The sequence below is a fragment of the Cyprinodon variegatus genome, unplaced genomic scaffold (assembly GCF_000732505.1).
Source record: "Cyprinodon variegatus isolate N-32 unplaced genomic scaffold, C_variegatus-1.0 Scaffold716, whole genome shotgun sequence".
Classification (NCBI taxonomy): Eukaryota; Metazoa; Chordata; class Actinopteri; order Cyprinodontiformes; family Cyprinodontidae; genus Cyprinodon; species Cyprinodon variegatus.
This window is the reverse complement of record NW_015151169.1, coordinates 270,387-291,826: the sequence shown is the minus strand read 5'-3', so window position 1 is coordinate 291,826 and position 21,440 is coordinate 270,387. Positions and strand designations below refer to the sequence as shown.

The 21,440-nt window shown below is 44.1% G+C and overlaps 1 protein-coding gene across 2 annotated transcripts in view; it reads left to right on the top strand.

The window, feature by feature from the left end:
- Positions 1–21,440, top strand: part of LOC107097716 (golgin subfamily B member 1-like) — a 48,414-nt gene that overhangs the window by 23,477 nt on the left and 3,497 nt on the right. For both annotated transcript variants that reach the window (XM_015394975.1, XM_015394974.1), the window contains exons 17-25: positions 1,146–1,279; positions 3,653–3,762; positions 4,031–4,199; positions 4,281–4,385; positions 8,428–19,173; positions 19,813–19,892; positions 20,469–20,505; positions 20,745–20,894; positions 20,997–21,113. In XM_015394975.1, the coding sequence (XP_015250461.1) occupies positions 1,146–1,279; positions 3,653–3,762; positions 4,031–4,199; positions 4,281–4,385; positions 8,428–19,173; positions 19,813–19,892; positions 20,469–20,505; positions 20,745–20,894; positions 20,997–21,113 (11,648 nt within the window). The remainder of the gene's footprint in view (positions 1–1,145; positions 1,280–3,652; positions 3,763–4,030; positions 4,200–4,280; positions 4,386–8,427; positions 19,174–19,812; positions 19,893–20,468; positions 20,506–20,744; positions 20,895–20,996; positions 21,114–21,440) is intronic.

Here is a 21,440-nt window from a genome sequence, read left to right as displayed (position 1 = left end):
GCTTTTGAAAACATGGATATTGTCGGCGCCCCAAACATAGCTGCCGTTATCCAGGAATATTTTGAATCAGGACAAAGGTGATACTGGATATGCTCAAGACTAATCACGAAATTTCAGTTAGTTTGCGTACACTGAAGACACACTTAAAAGAAACTGGACTGTTCAGACGATGCAACTTCCGGTTCAAGGTTCAAATGGCGCCGTCGTCCAATCAGCGATGTCTCATGTTTCCAACTGGTACCTACCTTTTCCGGTAGGTTAATATAATTCTGTTTTCCTTAATGTAGTTGCGCTTTGCTTTATCTGGTTGTGATTTCCTTAATGTAGTTGCGCTTTTAGATTTGTAGTTGCAGTTTGCACTTCAGGGCCACCGTATATTTTCACAGTTTTTAATACAAAGCTAATGTAATTATTCAGTTAAACATATTTTTCTTTCTGACGAAAATACGATTTTCTCATTATGTTTATATTCCAGATGTTAGGATTCGGAAATGGAAGTGTTCAATTATGACTGGATGGAGAAAAAAATGTTTCTGCATGCATGTGGATGCATGTTTTTAAGAAGAAAAACAATACTTTTAGTAATATTTGTATTAGGGCTGTAACAATGAATCAGATTAAACTATTATTTAAATAATCATCAACTAATGTAGTATTTGATAAATAATTAACTGGAGTATAGAGACTACAACATGCCTTTAGTTTTAGAGCAGGAATTATACTGAGATTGTAAAAAAAAAAAAAAAAAAAAAAAAAAAATATATATATATATATATATATATATATATATATAGTTTTAGTTTCACCTGGTTTAATTTAGTAAAAAAAAATCTTCTTTAAGGAACCTTTGGCTATCTTATTATTTATCGATTAAACGAAAAAATAATTAACAAATTAATGCATTTGCAAAACAAGTTTTTATAGAGTTTATTGATTTATGAAAAACTTTTTTATTTTAAGCTTTTTAATAGTTTTTTGACTATTTAATATAACTATTTTTTGACACATTTATGATGTTGTTTTTCCAAATTTTTCTTCCTCAATATTTATTTAGATATGTTAGTTGCAGCTGTTTCTGGACCGTGTTTATTTGCTTTATGTCTCATCACGTCTCCCGCTCTAACCGTGTCTTCCGGTGATTCCAGGCGGCCTGCGCTCAGTGGTGGAGGAGCTGGAACTGGAAAGGAACCAGCTGCAGGAGCAGATCTTGAGCCTGGAGGAGCGCTGCCAGGACCTGGAGGACCGTCTCCAGCTGCAGGCCCGGATAGAAACCCTACAGGTACGCGCCCGCCCCCGGCTCCGTGCCGCTTACCTCTAACAAGCGAGTACCTTCTCCCACTGATGGATGACCTGGTGAAATGATGAGTGAACTGCATGTTTTCCCCGTAAACCCTTCTAACACAGGTGACGTTTGATGTAGATGAAGAAGAGCAGCCATGTTGGGTCTCTCAGGTGTGTTGGGTCGCTCATGTTTGTGTGCGCTGAAGGCGGTGGTGGCTAACGGTGTGGTTGGCGTGCTTGGTTAACCCTGGAAGTGCGTTCAAAGCACAGCGTTCTGCTGCAGGGCGAAGTCACTCGGTGTCCTAAATCAAATTATGCTTACTGGTAAAGGGACACGAGGTGGAAATGAGCCAATTTCATCCCTACTTGTTGTTCTCTGCAGGACCTGCTTCTCTTTTATCATAGATTTCAAACTCTCTTTGAGTCTGTTTCTTTTCAGGTTAACGTGTTTTATGATTCACTGTGGGTGGAATAAATATAACTATACTCTACAGAGGCTCCCAGTGTGTTTTACTGGGATTCAATGTGATGCACCAACATAGAGAAGCATTAATAGTAAAGGAAGGATGAGCAGAACTTCCTGGTTTACTAAATGTTGAATATATTTAACTGCGGCTAGAGATTCAGTGATCTGTAAAGCCAGGTTCATAATGTGAAGCACTTTGGTTTATTTTTAATTATTTATTTATTTCAAGTTCTGCCACCTAGGTCTGAAACAATCAGATTAAACAATTATTGAAATAATCGTCAACTAATTACGTAAGCAATTCATTAACTGGAATATAGAGACTGTAAAACATGCCTTTAGCTGACAGACCGACACACTTAGAGCAGTAATTATACCAAGATTGTAAGAAAATGTATAAATATTTTGCATTTAAAATAATTTCTCCTGTCAATCTGCTCTATCCAGAACTCCTCAGGTGGAAACGTTTGAGTTTCACCCGGTTTAATTTCGTAAAAAGTCTTCTTTAGGGAACCTTTCGCTGTGTGATTATTAATCAGCTTATTGGAAAAAAATAATCGACGGATTCATTGATTTGCAAAATAATCGTTAGCTGCAGCTTTGGTCTGCTCCCATCAAATCCCTTTGGGGAAAGGAAGGATGTTCAGCAAAAACCCTGCGAGCTGATTGGGGGAAATGACACCAATGTGTGGCTACAGCCAATCATCACAAATGAAAGAGCAACAGACGCTATGAAAAAGACCAACAACTTATTCTTTTATGTTCCTACTGTTCCTTTCTTAAACGATGAAAGATGGATGTGATCACAGAAGCTACACCGATCTCCGCCACTGCCGTGTCGATTGTGGTGTGGCCCCCGGCTCTGCCGCTCTTGCTTTCATCACAGCTTTATGTCCTGCCTTAACACATAAAACTGCAACGTGATTGGCTGACCTGTTTAAGAAGCGAGAGCATAACAACCTGCTGTAGCTGGACTCTATTTTATCATTAGGGGACACTCGTTGTTTTAGCATTTTTGGGCTCTAAATATGAAGTGGAGGTGAAAACAGATGCTACTCAAAGGTTTTAGATTTTACTTTTCAAAAACTTTCAAGTGTAACGCGTAACTGGAGCGGGATGCTGCTATTATTACAGTGTGAAAAAAACAGACTAGAAGTCCCCAAAATAATTTAAAAAGTGGTATTAAACCCACAGACCTTAGTTTTAAAATTCTCACCCACCAATGTTAGGGTTAGGTTCAGCCCTCAGTTGACGGGATAAACCGGCGGCTTTAAGTTAGGTTTAGGTTTTCTTTTTTTAGATTTTTTCTTGAACCTCCATAAAACATCTGAAGAAGATTATTTTAAGTTATGACAATTAAATTAACTTCTCAAAACTGTGGAAACTTTGAACTATGTTCTCTGCAGTTAATTTTTTTCTTTGTTTTGGTCTGTCACATAAAATCCCATCAAAATACATAAAGTTAATGGTGTTAATGTGAAAAGTTTCAAGTGGGGTGACAATTTTTAAAGGCAGAATAAGTATTAATATAAAATACTGTTGATAAGTGAGACTGCTTGACCTTCACGTCATCCTGTCCCTTTCTGTGCCGTCTGTTTTTATTCTACTTTAGTTTACTTCAACTTTTAGCTGAATTTCCGTTCACATGAGAGCACCAGCTAAAATATTTCAGATCAATTCACACCGTTATTCCAAGTGTTTGTCATAATCTGCGGCATTAAGTGAGAAATATTCCGAAATAGCTTTTGTTGTGTGGCTTTAATTGTTTAAATTATAAAACCAGTTCTCCTTCCTTTGTAAACACAAACATTTTTATCCACTAACCAAGAACAGATATACTGCTGTCGTCATGATCCAGTGGTTATTCTTAACATCATGGTTTCTCCCATTTTTCCATCACCGCAGAATGAGACGGAGAAGCTGCAGAGCCAGCTGGCCAGCGTACGAAGTCAGCAGAGCAGAGAGGCTGAGAAGCATCAGCTGCTGGTTAACAGCCTCAATGAGCAGCTCAGAGGGTAAGATGCTGCCAACGTCTCAACTTCCTGCCATAAAATAATATAACTGCTTTCCATACAGCATAAAATGGATGGATACATTTTCTCTGCTTTGTAGTTTAAATGAGAGAAAAAGCTATGACATATATGAATGTTTTCATTTTAATTATTCCTAATGCTGCTAAAATGAACTAAAATCAGATTATGTTTCACAACAATATTTACTTTATTAGTTTTTACCGTTAGGTTCTTTACTCCATTTCATGTGTTTTTCTTCTTTCCTCTGCAGGCTGACGGACACTCAGGAGAGCCTGGAAAGCTCCCTCATTGAGAAGGAGAACACTTTGGCCCAAACCTCAGAAAAACTGGAGCTCATCAGCAGCCTGAGAGAAACGCTGAGCCAGAAGGAGATCCAGATCAAAGAGCTTTGCGACAAGCTCCTTCAGACCGAGCACAGCGTAAGAGCTGCAGCTTCTCTGTCCTTTCAGGAAGCCATGCTCCTCAGCTTTCAACATTCATGTTTGCATCTCCTCTTACAGCTGGAAGCCGTGACCAAGAGGTGCAGCAGTGCAGAGAAGCAATGCTCTGAGCTGAGAACAGAGGCTGCAGATCTGCTGCAGAAGCAGAGTGTGCTGAAGGAGAAGGTGGGTCCATCAAACTTGTACATTAGGCTCCCCTCATACAGACCTGTTCAAAGTTTGCAGCTGCATCATTTCAAACCTGGAAATCCTGAAAAAAGGTTAATCTATTCAGATGGTACTCTGGAAACTTGGTCTCCTCTAACATCTCAGAGCTAGAGCCTAGAGATAGAGCCATCTTCTTTGACCATCTACTGTATGTAGATTAACTTCTCTCTGCAGCTCAACTCACAGGTTGATCTGCAGGAGTTTGTTCTGGAGATTGAGAAAGCTATAAAGGAAGAGGGATTTGGGGTCTTCTGGTTTGGGTAATCCTCCTAGAAGACCAAAGATGCGTTTTTTTTGTTTCCTAGCAGGAATCCCACATTTCCAGCTTATACTTTAAAATCTATTTTTAGTTTTATTTCATCCTAAATTGCGATTTGATTTCGTTTTTTACTCCCCCAGACATACACACATTTGGCTGCAGTGTTTCCTTGTTTTTTCCAGGCCTCTAATGCTCTTGTTTCCACACTCCACTGACATGGAGGAAGTGCCTATATGTGCTCTGTACTCTGGCTGCAACTCTCTCTTCCTTTCTGTGTGGCAGCAAATTCACGTTAACCTTAATGCCTTGCCTAAAGGGCTGCAGTCAGAAAGTTAATGTGTCCTGCTTTCAGCCTTTTTTAAATCCATTAATCATCCAGTCTCTAGCTTCAAATAGTTTATAAGTTTTCCAGGGAAAATTAGAGGAGAAACAAGCCCACAGCATCATAAGTCCTCCACTGTGTTTTTTTTTCTTCTTCATAATAGTTTGTTTCTCTGTGTTTTGTGATAAGTCGTCCCAGACAACCAGATGGACTGTGGAGAGAAGCCATTGGTTGCTATGGAGATGCTTTAAGCTGGAGGATAAACTCATTTGTCTCATTTCCAACTAATTTTAACTTTTTATTCACTTCTCTGCCTGTAAATATTGATAAAGTGACACGAGGAGCTAGCCTCGTGAGACCATCCTGATCTCGCGAGCTTTCAAGGTTTCACTCGCAGATCAGTCTGGAGACTCTCTGTTAAAGAAAATTTGGGGCCGTTCACCAAACGAACGTCCAATCAGCGTTGGCTTTGAGGCGGGTTGAGGTGTGACACAACGAGAAGCGCGACAGTTCAGTCTAAAGAACATGGCGGCTTCAGCCGATGAAACTAGCGTTAGCGTGGCTATCGAGCAAGTTTTTGCTCTGGAGGCTTTTCTCAGAGGAAAAGATTTTTTTGCTCTTCTCCCGACTGGTTTCGGCAAGAGTTTGATCTATCAATTGGCTCCTCTTCGTCGTCGCTCTGTTAGTACGTCATATGCTTCGTTGATCTGATTGGTTTATTTGGCCCGTCTATCACCAACATAGGCCAATCAGCTAACCAGTATTTTCGCCCCTTCCCAAAATTACTTAAACGGAAGGTTTCCAGATGGATATGCGGAGCAAATCCATCTGGCGGAGTCAGGTTAACAAGGAGCTGGTTTCACTGAAGATTCATACCCCTGCTTTACTGGACTGGAATATTTTCCTGTTTTTCCCATTTCAATGCTTAGTTTACTATTATGTTTGGAAAGCCAGCCACCTCAGATGTTATTATCATTAAATGGCCGTTATTAGTGGCTATCAGTCCCATAGAATGGCTTCAGATTGTGCCAGTAGGCTCAGTAGGTCGTTATCACTGAATGAATCCTAATCCTTAAGGGTAATTCCTCTTTTAACTGCAGAGTCAATGAATCTATGTATGTGTAATCTGAACATAATTTCAGTAGTTCTTCATCTACACTAAAAAAAATTAAAAATCAATAAAAAGTTGATCGGAATGTCGCTCATATCTTTTAACCCCTCCCAAAAAAATCTCATATCCTGTAAAATTAGTTTTTTTTTTTTTTTTTTTTAAGCGCCACATTAAATCCATGTGACTGAAATATGTTTAATTCACTTGAAGTAAAGCTTTAAAACGCAGTTATTTTTAAAGAAGGTAGGCTGTAAATAAAGTAGATAGAAAGTTTAAAGTAGGTACATAGAAACAGAAACTTTTAGACGTAGAAGGAGCGGTGTTATCATCCATAAGAAATCTACCAAAAGGTAGAGGAGGCGCAGCCTGGAGCCATTCTGTGGGATAGATAACTGCTAATAACAGGTAATTAATGGTTGATCTCATCCAAAATGGGTGGAAAAATAGGGAATAAGTAGTTCTGACACACAGATCATCTTATCAATCACAGGAATTTTAACTCTTTCCCAATAGATACATTTATTTGAGGGATATTCATGGATCATTTTGCCAATATTTGCTGTTTTTTCACTGGCTTTGTATGATTCCCTAAAATGATACAACGAAACAGAACTAAAACAATTAATAGGATTAAAATAATTATCAATTAATTTAGCAAAATCGATTAATTGTTTACTGGAGCAGAGCCTGTAAAACATGCCTTTAACTGATGGAACTGTCACACCTTGCAGATTCAGCCAGCATATGCCGTTGTACCAGAATCTCCTAAAACGTCGGCATGTGCTGAACTTTCTATGTATTTTTTTTAATTTTGGGCTTATACATAGAGTATTCATAACGAGTACAGAGCGTATGTCCAATGACAGCCTAAATTATGCCTAACACACAGCAGTGTAATGCCCATAAAATAAATAAATAAAAGAAGGAAAGAAGGTTTGCATTCAGGGTCTTGTCTGCCAGGAAGTTTGTTGGTTGTGGCCGTGAACGCAGGGAGGATCCATCACACTCACCTTCTCTCTCACCCTATAATGGGGATGAAGTCTGGAGGACAACTAATGGTTTTCTCCTGTGAACCTCCTTTATACCAAAACGTTGCCAATATGCCGTTATACAGTAGCTGGAAGTTAGAAACACGTTGTCTGCAACATGTCAGGCAAGTTGATATATACATTGGAGAGAAGTTCTTGATAAGTTAAGCACAAGTTACTCATAGGTGTGGAATAAACTAGATCCACAACTTATGAGTACTGCTAGGGTTGTTAAGTTTCCCCAACTTTAACATATGTCAATTATCAGATAATTTACCTTTAACTTATGGCTGTTGGGAAATTTTTAGAATGCTCAAAATTTCTTGATGTATGTCGACGTGTGCCAGCGTGCTTCAGCACAGTCATAACATATACAAAACTTACTCATAACTTCCCATGTATGGAAGTAACCTGACTCCGCCAGATGGATTTGCTCTGCATATCCATCTGGAAACTTTCTGTTAAAGAAATTTTGGGAAGGGGCGAAAATACTGGTTAGCTGATTGGCCTATGTTGGTGATAGACGGGCCAAATAAACCAATCAGATCAACGAAGCATATGACGTACTAACAGAGCGACGACGAAGAGTAGCCAATTGATAGATCAAACTCTTGCCGAAACCAGTCGGGAGAAGAGCAAAAACATCTTTTCCTCTGAGAAAAGCCTCCAGAGCAGTGTTTTGCTCTTCTATCAGTGAAGAAATATTCTGTAATTCCGATAAAACTTGCTCGATAGCCACACTAACGCTAGTTTCATCGGCTGAAGCCGCCATGTTCTTTAGACTGAACTGTCGCGCTTCTCGTTGCGTCACACCTCAACCCGCCTCAAAGCCAACGCTGATTGGACGTTCGTTTGGTGAACGGCTCCAAATTTTCCAAAGTGAAGCCTTGAAAGCTCGCTAATCAGGATGGTCTCACGAGGCTAGTATGGAAGTGCTTTGCCAAATGTTTCGTACCTTGGCATACCTTGGCTAAATCGTCAAGGTATGACAGAGCAATCCACTTAGAGCAGTAATTAAAGTAAGATTGTAAAAAATATATAAACATTAAGATAAGAATCTTTTTGTTTGTCAATCTGATCTATCCAGAACTCCTCAAGTGGAAAAGTTTTAGTTTCAGCTGGTTTAACTTTGCAAAAAGTCTTCTTAAAGGAACATTTGGCTATCTGAGTATTAATCGGTTAATTGAAAAAATAATTAATCGATTTGCAAACCAGTCGTTAGCTGCAGCCTTAGAAATGGTGAAAACTGATTTTTTTTTTCCCCTTCTCTTTATCTTTAGGCACAGAAACAAGAGGTCACCATAGAAACGCTGCAAACGGAGCTGGATCAGACGGGTGAGGAGCTGGACAAGCTAAACAGCGCCCACTTGGAGGAGCGTGCTCAGCTCATCCACGACCTCCAGAGCCGCGAGCGGGAAATAGATGGTCTGAAGGATGTTCTGTTGGAAAAGGACAGAGAGATATCCAGCATGGCTGGAAACATGGCAGAGTACGCCGAGCAGGTGGGCGTTCTCAAGCAGGAGATCAAACTGAAAGAGGAGAGCCTGATCCAGCTGGAGAACGCTCTGAGCAAGGCGCAGCGGGAGGCTGCTGTCATCAGAGACTCGCAGAACTCCGACCAGCAAAGCCTGAACGGCAAAATCACAGAGCTGGTCGAGAAGCTGAAGGATGCCGAGACGGAGCTGCAGAGAACCAAGGAGGAAGGAGAGTCCGCAGCGGCCGAGGTGAAGCGCCTGCTGAAGCAGGTCGACGACGATAAGAAAACCATCCAGGAACTTCGAGGGGAGATCCAGAAACAGACCTCAGGTCACAGAAATCATCTTTCTGAATGTGAAACTCACATCTCCTCCCTGAAGGAGCAGCTCACGCTCTCAGCACAAAAGCTCCAGGAGTCAGAGGAGAGGATCCTGCAGCTTCAGGGCAAAACCGCCATGGGAGAAAAGCTACAGCAGGAACTAGAGGATAAGGAACAGATGCACCAACGGGAGCTCAAATCCTTTAAAGAAGAGCAAAACAAACTTTTAGCTCAGGTGGAAAAATACGACAACCAAGTTCAGGAGTTGGCTGCTAAGTTAGAGGAGAGCGAGGAGCGGATTAAACAGAAACTGGAAGCCATAGGATCTCTGGAAGACCAAATAAGGGCGACAGATAAACAGGTGGAAGATGAAAGGAAGACATTCGTCTCTGAGAAGGAGAGGCTGAACATTGAGCTTAAAAACAGATCTGAGAGCATCTCTGGACTACAGAAGGCCCTAAATGACACAGAAACCCAAAAGCAGGAGCTGGAGGTCAGACTCAAAGGTCTGAATGAAGAGTTGGAGCTTCAGAAGTGTCAAACAGACGAGCTCCATGAACGCCTCGCGTCTGCTCTGCAACTTAACGGCAGTCTGGAGGAGCAGGTTCAGTCTGTCACCGAACAGAGACACAAGCTCCAGCTGGAAGTAAACGAACACATCAAAAGCCTTTCTGACGTTACAGCAGAGAGAGATTCTCTGCAAACCAAAGTATCCGCAATGGAGACGCAGCTGTCAGAGAGTAACGCAATCATCCAGGGGCTGCAAAGAGAGAAGGAGGATTTAAACAGAGTTATCGAGCAAAGCACGCACTCCAACTCAGAGATCCTGCTGGAAAAAACAAACGAATGCAGCCGCCTGCTGCAGGTACTCAGGGAAAAGGAGGAGGAGGTCAACCGGATGAAGCTGGAGGTGGAGGGAAAGGAGCGGGCCGCCGCTGAGCTTCAGGAAAGAATTAAAACGCAGCAAAATCTGCAGACGGAGCTCGAAGAGACAGTGGCTCTGCTCCGAGAACAAGAATCCAGCCTGAGGTCGGCGCTGATGGAGAAAGACACGATGCTGAAACAGAGAGAAGAAGAAAGCTCCAAACTACAGACTGAAATCCAAATGGAGAAAAACGAAGGATCCCGACTGAGAGCTGAAACCCGATCCCTGAACGAAGAGCTCTGCGAGTCGAGGCGACGACTCAAAGAGCAGGAAGACGTGTGTCAAACTCACAAAGACCAACTGAACGAAAGAAACGAAGCTGTTAAGTCTCTGAGCCAGCAAATCCACGTCTTCGAAGAAAACACCAGAAAATTGGAGTCGGAGGCTGAGGCGAGGAGAACTGAGCTGGATGCATTAAACTCCAGTCTCCAGGCGCTCACCGAGGAAAAGCAGAGCCTTCAGGCTGCTTGTGAAGCCAAAGAAAAGGAGCTTCACCTGCAGAGACAGGCCGCCTCTGAGCTGACAGAAAAGCTAGAAGCTTCTGCTGAGCAGAACTCCAAGATGGCGGCTGAGATCGCTGGTCTGACGGACAACAATCAAAGATTACAAGAGGAGTTAGAAAAAAACATAAGATCTGTTTCTGATCTAACAGCTGAGAAAAATTCCCTGGAGGAGAAAACCTCCAGCCTGCAGAACCAGATCGCAGACAGTCAGACAATAATCGGCACTCTGACCAAGGAGAAGGAGGAGCTGACCAAGATCCTGAAAGAAAGCGAGCAATCAAGCTCTGCAGGTCTGCTGGAGAAGACTAACCAATGCGCTCTCCTGTCCAAAACACTCCAGGAGAAGGAAGACGTCCTTCAGAGTTTACAGGAACAGGTTGATCAGCTGAAGCACCTGGAGGACACGGTCAGTGAGCAGAGATCACAGCTGGAAGCTCAGCAGAACCAGCTGCTGCAGCTTCAGGACACCGTATCCATGCTTCAGGAACAGGGAGCCGTCCTGAAGTCGGCGCTGATGGAGAAAGACGTCATGCTGAACCAGAAAGCCATGCTGCAAGAAGAAGTAGAGTCGCTCAGGAGAGAAACCTCTGAGGTCAAACAGCATCTGGAGCAGAAGCAGCTGGCGTTGGACGAAATCACGCGGGAGTTCCAGAGTCAGAAAGACGAGCTGCAGAATCGAAACCAGTCAGTTTTTTCACTCAGCACTGAGCTTGGCGCCATGAACGAGAGCGCTGCAGAGATGGAGGCCGAGATTTCAACCTTAAAAGCTTCGGTGCAGAAACTCTCTGCAGAGAATCAACAGCTGCTGCAGGAGGAGCTGCAGAGCAAGACTGAGCTGACCGACCTTAGAGACAACATCCAGGCCCTGACTGACCAGAACGGCAGGCTGAAGACTGAGCTCCAGAAAACGGTGAGCGAGCTGTCTGCATCACAGCTGCTCATCAGCAGCCTGAGAGAGGAAATCTCTGACAGAGACAACCAGCTCAGAGACGGACGCTCACAGACAGAGGAGATGAAGTTGACCCTGCAGGAGAAGGAGGAGAAGCTGGGAGAACTGGAAGCTTGCATCCAGCAGATCAACAGTCGGATAGCTGAGCAGGACGAGCAGCTGAAGCAGAGCAAAGATCACAACGCAGAGTTACAAAAACAGCTTTCAGAGCTGGAGGATACGGCTGCCGAACTCAGAGCTCAGGTTCAGAGTCTGACCTCAGAGTCCAGCGTATTAAAAACCGCCTTGGAGAAAAAGGAGCTTTCCAGCCTGGAGTATCAGACTCATTCTTCTGCCGCCGTGGAAAATCTCAGCTCCCATCTGCAGGCCAAAGAATCCGAGTGCGAGACCCTCAAAGAAAGGGTTTCACACCTGGAGGAATCCCTCTCTAAGCTCAGCAGCTCCATGCAGGTCCAGGCCTCGGAGGCGGAACGTCTCCGCAAGGCTGTGGAAGAAAAGGAGGCTGCTCTCCTGGAGCAATCCAAGGCTGTGGTGGAAGCTCAGAGGAGAGCGGACGAAGCCTCGCTCTTCAAATCTCAGTTCATGGAGAGCACGGAGATGGCGTCTCAGCTGCAGAGTCAGATCGAGCTGCTGTCCGCTGAGTCTGAAACCCTGAAAAGATCTGCTGAGGAGACCCAGAGCGCTTTCAGCAACCTGCAGGAGAAATACGCTGTGAACCTAGAAGAGCTCCAGGATGTAAGAAAGAGCCTCTCTGAAAGGACGGAGGAGGTGTCCAACCTTAGAAGACAGCTAGATGAATCCGGCAGAGAACACGAGGTTTCAAAGGGCACCATAGAAACCCTGAGAAACCAGGTGTCTGAAATCAGGGACAAACTGGACAGAAGCGAAGCTCTGAACTCCAGCCTGTCCCAAGAAAAAGAAAAAGCTTTAGAATCGCATCAAGTCAGAGTAAATCAGCTGACGGTCGAAATAGAACGACTAAAATCCCAACATCTTCAGGTGGCGGGACAGATGAGCGCGCTGACCGAGAACCTGGAGCAGAGAGAAATGGCTCTTCACGCCATAAACAACCAGTACGGCGCTCAGGCCCAACAGCTGCTCTCCCAGGTTCAAAGATTGGAAGAGAACAACAGGAGTCTGAGCGAGGAGCTGCGCCTGGCCAAGGAGGAGCACCGCAGGCTGCAGGGAGAAGTTGGAAAAGTCCAGGCAGAGAAGGAGGAGCTGGAGCAGAACCGTCATCAGGAGCTGCAGCAAAAGATGTTGGAGATGGAGAGCCTTCAAGCCCAGGTTAGTGCCAAAGATAGAGAGGTGTCTGAGTTAAAACAAAACGTACAAAAAGTAGAGCAGATTCTGCAGGATTCAGAGAGAGAGTGGCTGTCGCTGCTGGACAGGGAGAAGCAGGACAAGATTCAGCTGGCAGAACAGTTAGAAAGGCTCCAAAATGAAATGAGATCTAAAGATGTTAAAGTTAATGCTTTGAAAGAGGACTTGGACAGTTTGCAGGAGAAACTAGCAGAGGCTTTGGCTGCAGTCATGCAAAGCTCTGAGCAGCTGAGCGCCAAAGAGCTGGAGGCCTTAGAGTCCAGAGTCCAGCTGGAGGGGCTGTTAGCATCCGTCCAGGAAAAGGAGGATGAGAACCGGTGCTTGCAGCGCTCTTTAGCAGCTGCTAAAGTTGAGCTACGGAGAATTGTTACAAGAGCTGACGCTGAAAGAGATTCATCAGGTGGATCCGCTGAAGTAAATGAAGAAAAGTCGACTTTACAAGAATTAATAAAGCAGGTAGAAGAGAGCCATCATGCTGAGATCAGTGCCTTAAAAATGGACGTGGCAGAATCTTCTGCACAGCTGCAGAAAGAAAGGAGCAACGACGAAGAAGAAAAGGAAACTCTAGAGAACATCCAGGCTCAGCTTAATGCAGAAGTACAGAAACACACATCGTTGCTGAGAGCAAGAGATGAGCAGATCGGCTGCCTGAGCCTCCAGATCAGGCAGCAGAAGGAGCTGCTCTCTTCTCTGAGTCAGCAGTTGAAGGATAAAGACGCCTCCATCGCTCAGGTTATCGAGTCTGCCTCAAACGAGAGGCTGAAGCTGGTTGAGGAAGTTGGTTCCCTCTCAGCACAGCTGGAGAACATGGAGCACGCTCAGACAGAGATGTCTTTGCAGCTACAGGAACGGCTCTCAAGCTTTCAAAAAGAGAACTCGGAGAAGCTTCAGCTCGCAAAGGAAGCCGAGGATCTGCGCAAAGAGAAGGAGGCTCTGAAGAAGAAGCTGCAGGCCGCTCTGGTCGTAAGAAAAGATCTGCTGAAAAAGATGGAAGACTACAAGCGGCAACAGGAAGAAGGAGAGAAGAATAAAATGTTTGTTTTGCAGGAAAAGTTGGATGAAATGAAACAAACATATGAAGAACAGATTTCTGTTCTTAAGGCAGAGAGTGAAAGAACTGCAGAGCAATTAAAGTCTGAACAGCAAACCTTACAGAATATGTTGATGGAAAAAGAGGCACGCTTGTGTGAGACTTTACAAAAAGTCGGTGAGAAAACCTCCGAGATTGAGGTGCTTCAGTCCAGAGCGGAAGACTTCAAACAAGACAGGAACCATTTGAGACAGAGACTAGAAGAGCTTCAAAATGAAATGAAGGCCTGCAACGATGAGCTGAAGGACAAGTCTTCCTCCCACACTGCAGATCTAGAGAAGGAGCTGGAGCAGACGAAGTTAGAAAAATTAGCTATGCAGAAAAAAGCTCAGGCTGCCCTGCTGGCACGCAAAGAAACGCTAAAGAAAGCTCAAGAAAACGAGAAGAAACTGACTCAAGAACTATCTGAGCTGAAGGAAGAGCATGAGGTTCTCTTAGAGCGACACCGGCTGCAAACGGATGAGCTGGAGAAGCTGCATAAAACCTCTGCTTCGTATCAAGATGACATGAACTCCTTAAGGCAGCTTGTCGAGGAGAAGAATAGATCCATGCAAGACATCGAGGCGTCTCTGCAAACAGAGCTGGAAGCTGTCAGGTCCAGATATGAGAGCATGGAGGAAAGAGAAGCTGCTTTAAAATCCACTTTGCAGATTGTGCAAGATAACCTGGAGAAAGCCCAGGCAGAACTAGAACAGAAAACCCGTGAGGTGGAGAGATGTCAAGTTAGCCAACAGGAGCAGCAGGTGTTAGCAGAGAAAAGTGTGAACTTAGAAGCCCAGCTCAGAGAAGAAAGGCGTGCAAACGAGGAAAAACTTCACATGTTGATGAAGGAAAGAGACGCCGCTTTAGAGCAAAGCAGTCAGCTGAGAGCAGAACTCGATGAAGCGGTTTCACAAAAATCTTCAGAGTATTTAACCGTCCAAAAAACGTTAATGGAAACTGAGCAAGAAAAAAATGTTCTGAAAGAAGAAGCTGAAAATGCCAAGCTAAATTTCATCCAACTCAAGGAAGAACTGAATTTGTTGAAGCAGGAAAAAGAAAACTTTGATAGATGCATCAGTGTGCTCAGAGATGAGATGGCCTCACTAAAGGAGCAGAAAGGAAAGGAGCAGCTTCCAGAGGAGGAAGATGAGGGTAATAAAGACCATCTTAATTCTCCTGGCAGTGGTTTGGAAACCTTTGAAGGGAAATTGAAGGAGAAAGACGAAACTCTGTCAGCTTTCCAGGCTCAAGTTTCTGAAAAAGATCAACTTATTGCTTCGTTGGAGCTTCAGTTACAGCAACAAATTAAAATGCATGAGCTCACCGTGGAAAAGATGAGAACCGAAGCTGAGGGGTTTCAGAAATCTCATGACGATAACACCAAGATGAAGGATCTGGATAACCAAGCCAAACTTTTAGCCAGGAAACTTCAAGCAGCTTTAGTGTCCAGGAAAGATCTCATGAAGGAAAACGCTTCACTGAAGGAAGAACTTGAAAAGTTGTCTGCTAATCAGGAAGCTAAGGAAGCACAGTTCCTGGACCTGAAAGCATCCCTGTCCAAGGTGAACCAACAGAATGTGGAGCTGGAAGGTTCTGCCTTATCTGCCATGAAAGAGCGGGATGCTCTGGCCGCACAGGCGGATCGCATCCTGAATGACAACCACAGCCTCTCTGCAGCCTGCGACAGTTTGAAGCTAACCATTGAAAGCATCACGCAGCAGAAACAGGCCTTCTCCTGCCAGCTCGAGTCGCTCAAGGACTCCCAAACCGAGGAGCTCTCAAAGTGGAAGTCAAAGCACGCCGAGCTGAAGCAAGAGTACGAATCTCTGCTACAAGCCTATGAAAACGTGAGCAGAGAAATGGACAAGATGAGGGAACTGTTGGAGGGAGCCAAGAGAGAGCGGCAGGAGGTCCTGAGAAGAATGCATGAAGAGGAGACCCAAAAGGAGGTCCTTGAAAATAAAGCCCGGGAGGCGCAGGAGGAAAACGTGAGCATTAAAGAGAGGATGCAGAAATTTTCTAAAGAGAAACGCCAGAAGATTGAGAAGCTGGAGGAAGAGAATCAGAACCTTCTAAAACAAATCTCAGAGCTTGACAGAAGCCATAAAATCACAGAGGGCGAACTGAGAGACAAAAACCAGCAGCTGGAGGCCGAACTTTCCGAACGGAGAGAGAAACTCGCAGAGATTCATGCGGAAAACATCTGCCTGGCAGATAGACTTGAAGCAGCGACTTGTTCTTTTGAGGAGAAGCTCTTTGAGTCCAACACAAATCTAAACAACATGCAGTCAAAATTAGATGAAGCTCTCAGTTTGAATAATTCACTGACGGCTCAGATCGAAGCACAAAAAACAGAACTGAGCGCACAGCTGGAAGTAAGCAATCTGTTACAGAAGGAGAAGACCGATCTATCTGAAAGACTGAAAGCAGTTCAGAAAGAGCTGGAGCTGGAGTTGGCAAAGAAAGACGAGCAGATTAAAGAGCTCAGGGACATCATCGACAGGCACAGCCAAGAGGCAATCAGTCTGAGCGAGAAGGTGAGAATCCTGGAGGACGACAAGTCACTTCTGCAGGAGGAGCTCGAGAACACCCAGGAGATTTCAGACCAAGTGAAAAATGAAAACGAGTACCTGGAAACGGTGATCCTGAAGAATTCACAAAGAATCGATGAGCTGACGGAATCCGTAAGCGACCTGCAAACTCAGAACGCTCAGCTGAGCACTCAGCTCGCAGCGAGCAGGGAGATGGGCGACCAGATCCGGCGGGAAAAAGAACAGGAGCAGCTCAAGCTAGTTCGAGAGTTTGAGGAAAAACTCAAGACTGCCCAGAGGGGGAGTGACGGCTCCAAGAACGTGAAGAAAGAACTGCAAGAGCTGCTAAAAGAAAAGCATCAGGAGATAAATCAGCTCCAGCAGAACTGCATCAGATACCAAGAAGTGATTTTAGATCTGGAAAGCTCTCTAAAGAGCTTGCAGTCAACTTGTGAACATTTGGAGAAGGAGCTGAAGAAGAACTCAGAGAAGATGTCGGCATCTGGGGAGAAAAGCGTGCGCCTTGAATCAGAGGTGGTAGAGATCAGAAAACTCCACCAGGAGGCAGAGAAAAAGATCACAAGTGTTGAGTCTGAAAGGGACCAGCTGGCTGTTCAGATATCAAAGCATGTTAAAGAGATGGAGGAAAGCAAATCATCCCAAAACACAGAAGAAACAAGGAGACAGAATCGGCTACAACAACAACTGGGCGAGCTGAAGAATGTCAGGGAGAAAGAAAGAGAACGACTGGATGAACTTCTCAAGGAGCTGGACTCTAAAGATCTCCAGATAAACACTCTGAGGAGAGCGGCTGAGACCAGTGAAGCTAAGCTTTCTGCTTTGACATCCACTCCACATGGAGCTGAGACCTCCAAACTTTGGGATGATTTATACCAGAAGAGCCTTCATCAGAAAGACAACCAGCTGCTGGAACAAGGCTCGACCATCACAAGGACCCTGGAGGAACTCCGGAGGAAAGAGAAGGAGCTGAATGAACTTCAAGTGGCTAAAGTCAGATTGGAAAGGACACTGAATGAGTATTCGGTTGCTGCTGCTGCTCATCAGCGACAGATGTTCATCATAAGCGCAACCAACGCTGAACTGAGTGAGAATTCGGAGCTTGTGACTCTTCAAGTGAAGGAGCTGGCCGGGCAAGTGGAAAACTTAAAGCAAGAGAAAAACGGTCTGACCCAACGGCTCGCTGACAGAGAAGATGAGCTGTCCCAGCTGCTGCCTCGCCTAGAGCAGCTGGAGAAGCTAAACGCCGACACAGAAGCTCAGCTGCAAAGTTTACAGGCCGAACGGGACAAAAGTCAAGCAGACTTTGAGAAGCAGCAGGGCATTTCCCTCCAACTGAAGACTCTCCTTCAGGGCAAAGATGCAGAGATCTCCTCCCTGCTTTCCTGCAAAGATGGCCAGATGTCCGGCTATCTGGAGCAACTCCAGGCTAATTATCGCAGCCAGGCGTCCGTTTACGAGGACAGGCTCACGTCTTCGCGCTATCAACGGGAGAAGCTAGACAAAGAGATGAGAGCACTGCAAACTAAGGTCAAAAGTCTGGAAATTCAAGTGAGTCGATCGGTTCAAGAAAAGGAACAGATGGAGTCCAAGATCGAGTCCTTCAAGAACTCAATGGTTTCCTTACAGAGTGAATGTGATCGACTGATGTCCGAAAACAGACTACTGGAGGCAAAGAGTCAGCTGGGCTTGAAAGATACAGAAGGCTCCCTCAATGGTGAGGGCATTGCAAGGAAAGGCTTTAAGCATGAAATCAGAAAGCTGCTACATCAGATGGATGATCTAAACTCGGAGAACGCCATGCTGAGGGCTCAACTGGTGCGCTACAGAGAGGATTTAAATCAGGTGCTGTCACTCAAAGACAACCAAGTGAAGGTTCTGCTTCAGAAACAGCAGGACGTGATCAAAAATCTAGAAATCCAAACAGCTGCTACCGAAAAGCAGCTCAGAGACTCTCAGCTTGAACTGCAAGATAAAGAAGAAGAAAGTACTGCACTTAAAGTGGAGAATGATGAACTTAAGGGTAAAGTTTCCAAATTGGAAGCTGAAAGAGGGACAACCAATGAGGGGAGAGTAATCACCAATTTACAGGATGCAGTGGCAGCCAAGGCGTCTGAATGCAACGACCTCCAGCAGAAGCTACTCTCCCAGAAGTTAATATTCGATGAGCTGAAAAGCAAAATGCAACAGTTGGAAAGTGAGACGGAGAAAAGGCTTACTGAAGCTGAGGACAAATATAACAACGAGCTGGACGCCTTTGAGCGGGAGGTGGAACTGATGAGAAATGAGCGTGAGACGGCAGATCAAAGAGTAGCTGAAATCTCCAAAGAACTTCTTGATCTGGAGCAGCAGCTTACAGAAGAAAAATCCCAAAGCAAAGACCTGAAGGCTCAGAATGAATCTCTGTGCAAAGCCATGGCTGCTCTGCAGAACGACCGAGATCAGCTGATCGAGGACTTCAAGACTCTCAGGAACAGGTACGACGAAGAACTCCGACAGAGTCAAGTGGCCTTAAATAAGGTTGAGCGCAGTCTGCAGGACGCATCTTCTGACCTGGCTGGATTTGCTAAAGAGAGAGACGTTCTCATTCTCAAATTAAAAGCTATGGAGAGCAAAGATGCACATGGAGAACTGAGCAAGTTGTTGGATGAACTCTCGAAGGGCCTGTCCGAGAAGGAACGAGAGCTGAAAAAGGCGGTTCTTGAAAACAACGCCTACAGCAGACAGCTGTCCGCATTCTCCAGATCCATGGCAAGTCTGCAGGATGATCGTGACAGGCTGATGGAAGAGCTGGCCGGAGCCAAAAGAGTGGCTGAATCAAAGCCAGGGTCCGGTCCAGAGGTGGTTCATACCCGGAAGATGGAAAAAGAAAAAATCGTCAGAGCCCTTGAAGATGAAAATGATGGACTGGTAAGTGGAGCCTTCAACTTGATACTGTTTGGCTGCTGGCTGACTGCGAGAAGTCTGTTGATAAGATGTTGGTTGACTACTTGGTTAGTTTTGATTGGCTGTTGGTTTTCTTTTTGTTGGCTTTTGGTTTTCTTTTTGTTGGCTTTTGGTTTTCTTTTAGTTGGCTGTTGATAGCTGTTGGTTTTCTGTTGATTGGCTACTAATGGCTGTTGGTTTTCTTTTAGTTGGCTGTTGGCTTTCCGTTGATTGGCTGTTAATTTTCCTCTTATTTATCACTTGTATCTGTAGATTATTTGGGCCGACTGTCGTTTTGTTGATTGGTTGTTTGGGTTTTTTTAGGTGATTAGCTTTCGGTTTTCCTCTGATTAACTGTTTTTTCTTTTGTTAATTTTTCTCTATATTTTGTGTTGAAAATCAATAGAAAAATCAGCTTCCAAGCAGTTGGTTTTCTGTTGATTTGCTCGTTTCAGTTTAGCAACTTGCTGCATGTCAGATGGTTGACTGTTTTCCTGTATGGATTGTTTTAATAAGTGCTTTGAATTGCTTAGTTTCTTTTTTGTATTTAATTTTGTATTTAGCTATAAATCTGTTTCTCCAAAACTGCATAGAATATTATTAACAGCTTATTTTCTACCACAGATGAGAACAAAAACGGATGAGGTCCACCAAACTGCTCGCAGTGAAGTCGGCAGCTTCCTGGAAAACTCAGCAGATCTGAGGTAACAGCTCTACTGAACATGCAAGAAAATCCAGTTTTATACCTTAGCTGGTATAAAACTTGGCTTTTTTTACATTAGTTAGCTGATCTAAATTAGATCGTCATTTAATTCTATACAATTGTTTTTCTATAGTGCCAATTCACAACACATTATCTCACTTTAGAGATCATTCAATCAGACGGAATAGCGGAAAAACAGTAGAGCAAAAGCCTTAGCTCCATGACAATATAAGAGCCTGTGGCCGTAAATTTATACATTCTAATGGTGCAGTCAATGATGGTGCGTCTTCTCCCATCCTAATTAGTCTGTATTTCAAGAGCGTAGCCCTGTTGTAGCATTGATAGTTTCAAGCGCTGTATATTGGCCTGAGGAATCATTTAAAATAACTCATATGCATCAATTCTTTAGGTCACAAAGTGTGCGGTGTGGCTTTAAGTAAAAACTTTTCTGTTAACCCTTTGCACTTGTCTCTAAACACCTTTTCCACTGACGGGGCCTTTTTGTTTTTTACTGACTCATGTGTGACATGTTTTGATCCAGTTCCTCATATTAAGAATACATTTATTTTCTGTCTAGATCTGAAGCTGAGAGGAAGGAACCTCTGGCCATTAAAGTAAGCTGCTTTTATAACATTTTTAAACTTTTATCTGTTTCTGAGTGCTTTCTTTTCTCTATTTTTATTTCTTCCTTTAAAATATTCAGACTTTTTTCAAGTCTTTTTGATCCGTAGTCTTCTGTTGTTTCAGGACACATTTTAGCCTGACTGAAATTCCCAAAATATGAATAAAGAAAAAAAATGTTTTTTAAATCTTGATGTAAGTTTCTATAATCTAGTTGTTTCCATCCATGCAGAAAGAACAAGCTGTGCTGGCCGGTCAGAGTAATCAGCAGGACACAGTGAGTCGGTTAGAGGCTGAGAAGATGCAGCTTTACAGCGACCTGCAGCGCTGCGTTTATGACATCCAGCAACGGGACCAGTACTTCCAGCAACTCAACACCAAGGTATGAAACAGTTCAGCTCCTCTGGAGGAGGATTACAGCTGATATTAAACCTATGCTGGATATTCTGTTCACTCCTCTTCATCCCCATCTTCCTCTCTGCAGCTGCAGCAGGTGTTGGAGGAGAAAGCTGCTGTAGCAGGTCAGCTGAGGGCCGTTTCCCAAACGCTCAGGGAAACTCAGAACCGCTGCCACTGGCTGGAGAGTCAAATCCAAGGCCAGGTAAAATTGCTCAAAGGGTCCTGGATGTTTCAACTCTATCAACAATCATCTTTCAATCAAATTTTTTCGGTCATAGCATCTTGATTCATATGTCGGAGCTAATATACACAGCAGTAGAAATAAGAAATTAAAATCATTTCCTTTCCCATTGCGTTGCGTCCCAGTGTTCACGGGGATGGACGTCTGTGTCTTCGGCAGGCGTAGAGCTAACAGAACTTGCAGCGTTGCGAGGAAATGGCTCAAACATGTACGGCTGGAAGCCTTCTACACCAAACCAAGCTTCTGCCGCCCTGGCGTCCTCTTCCACATCATCTTAGTCCCCGCTTT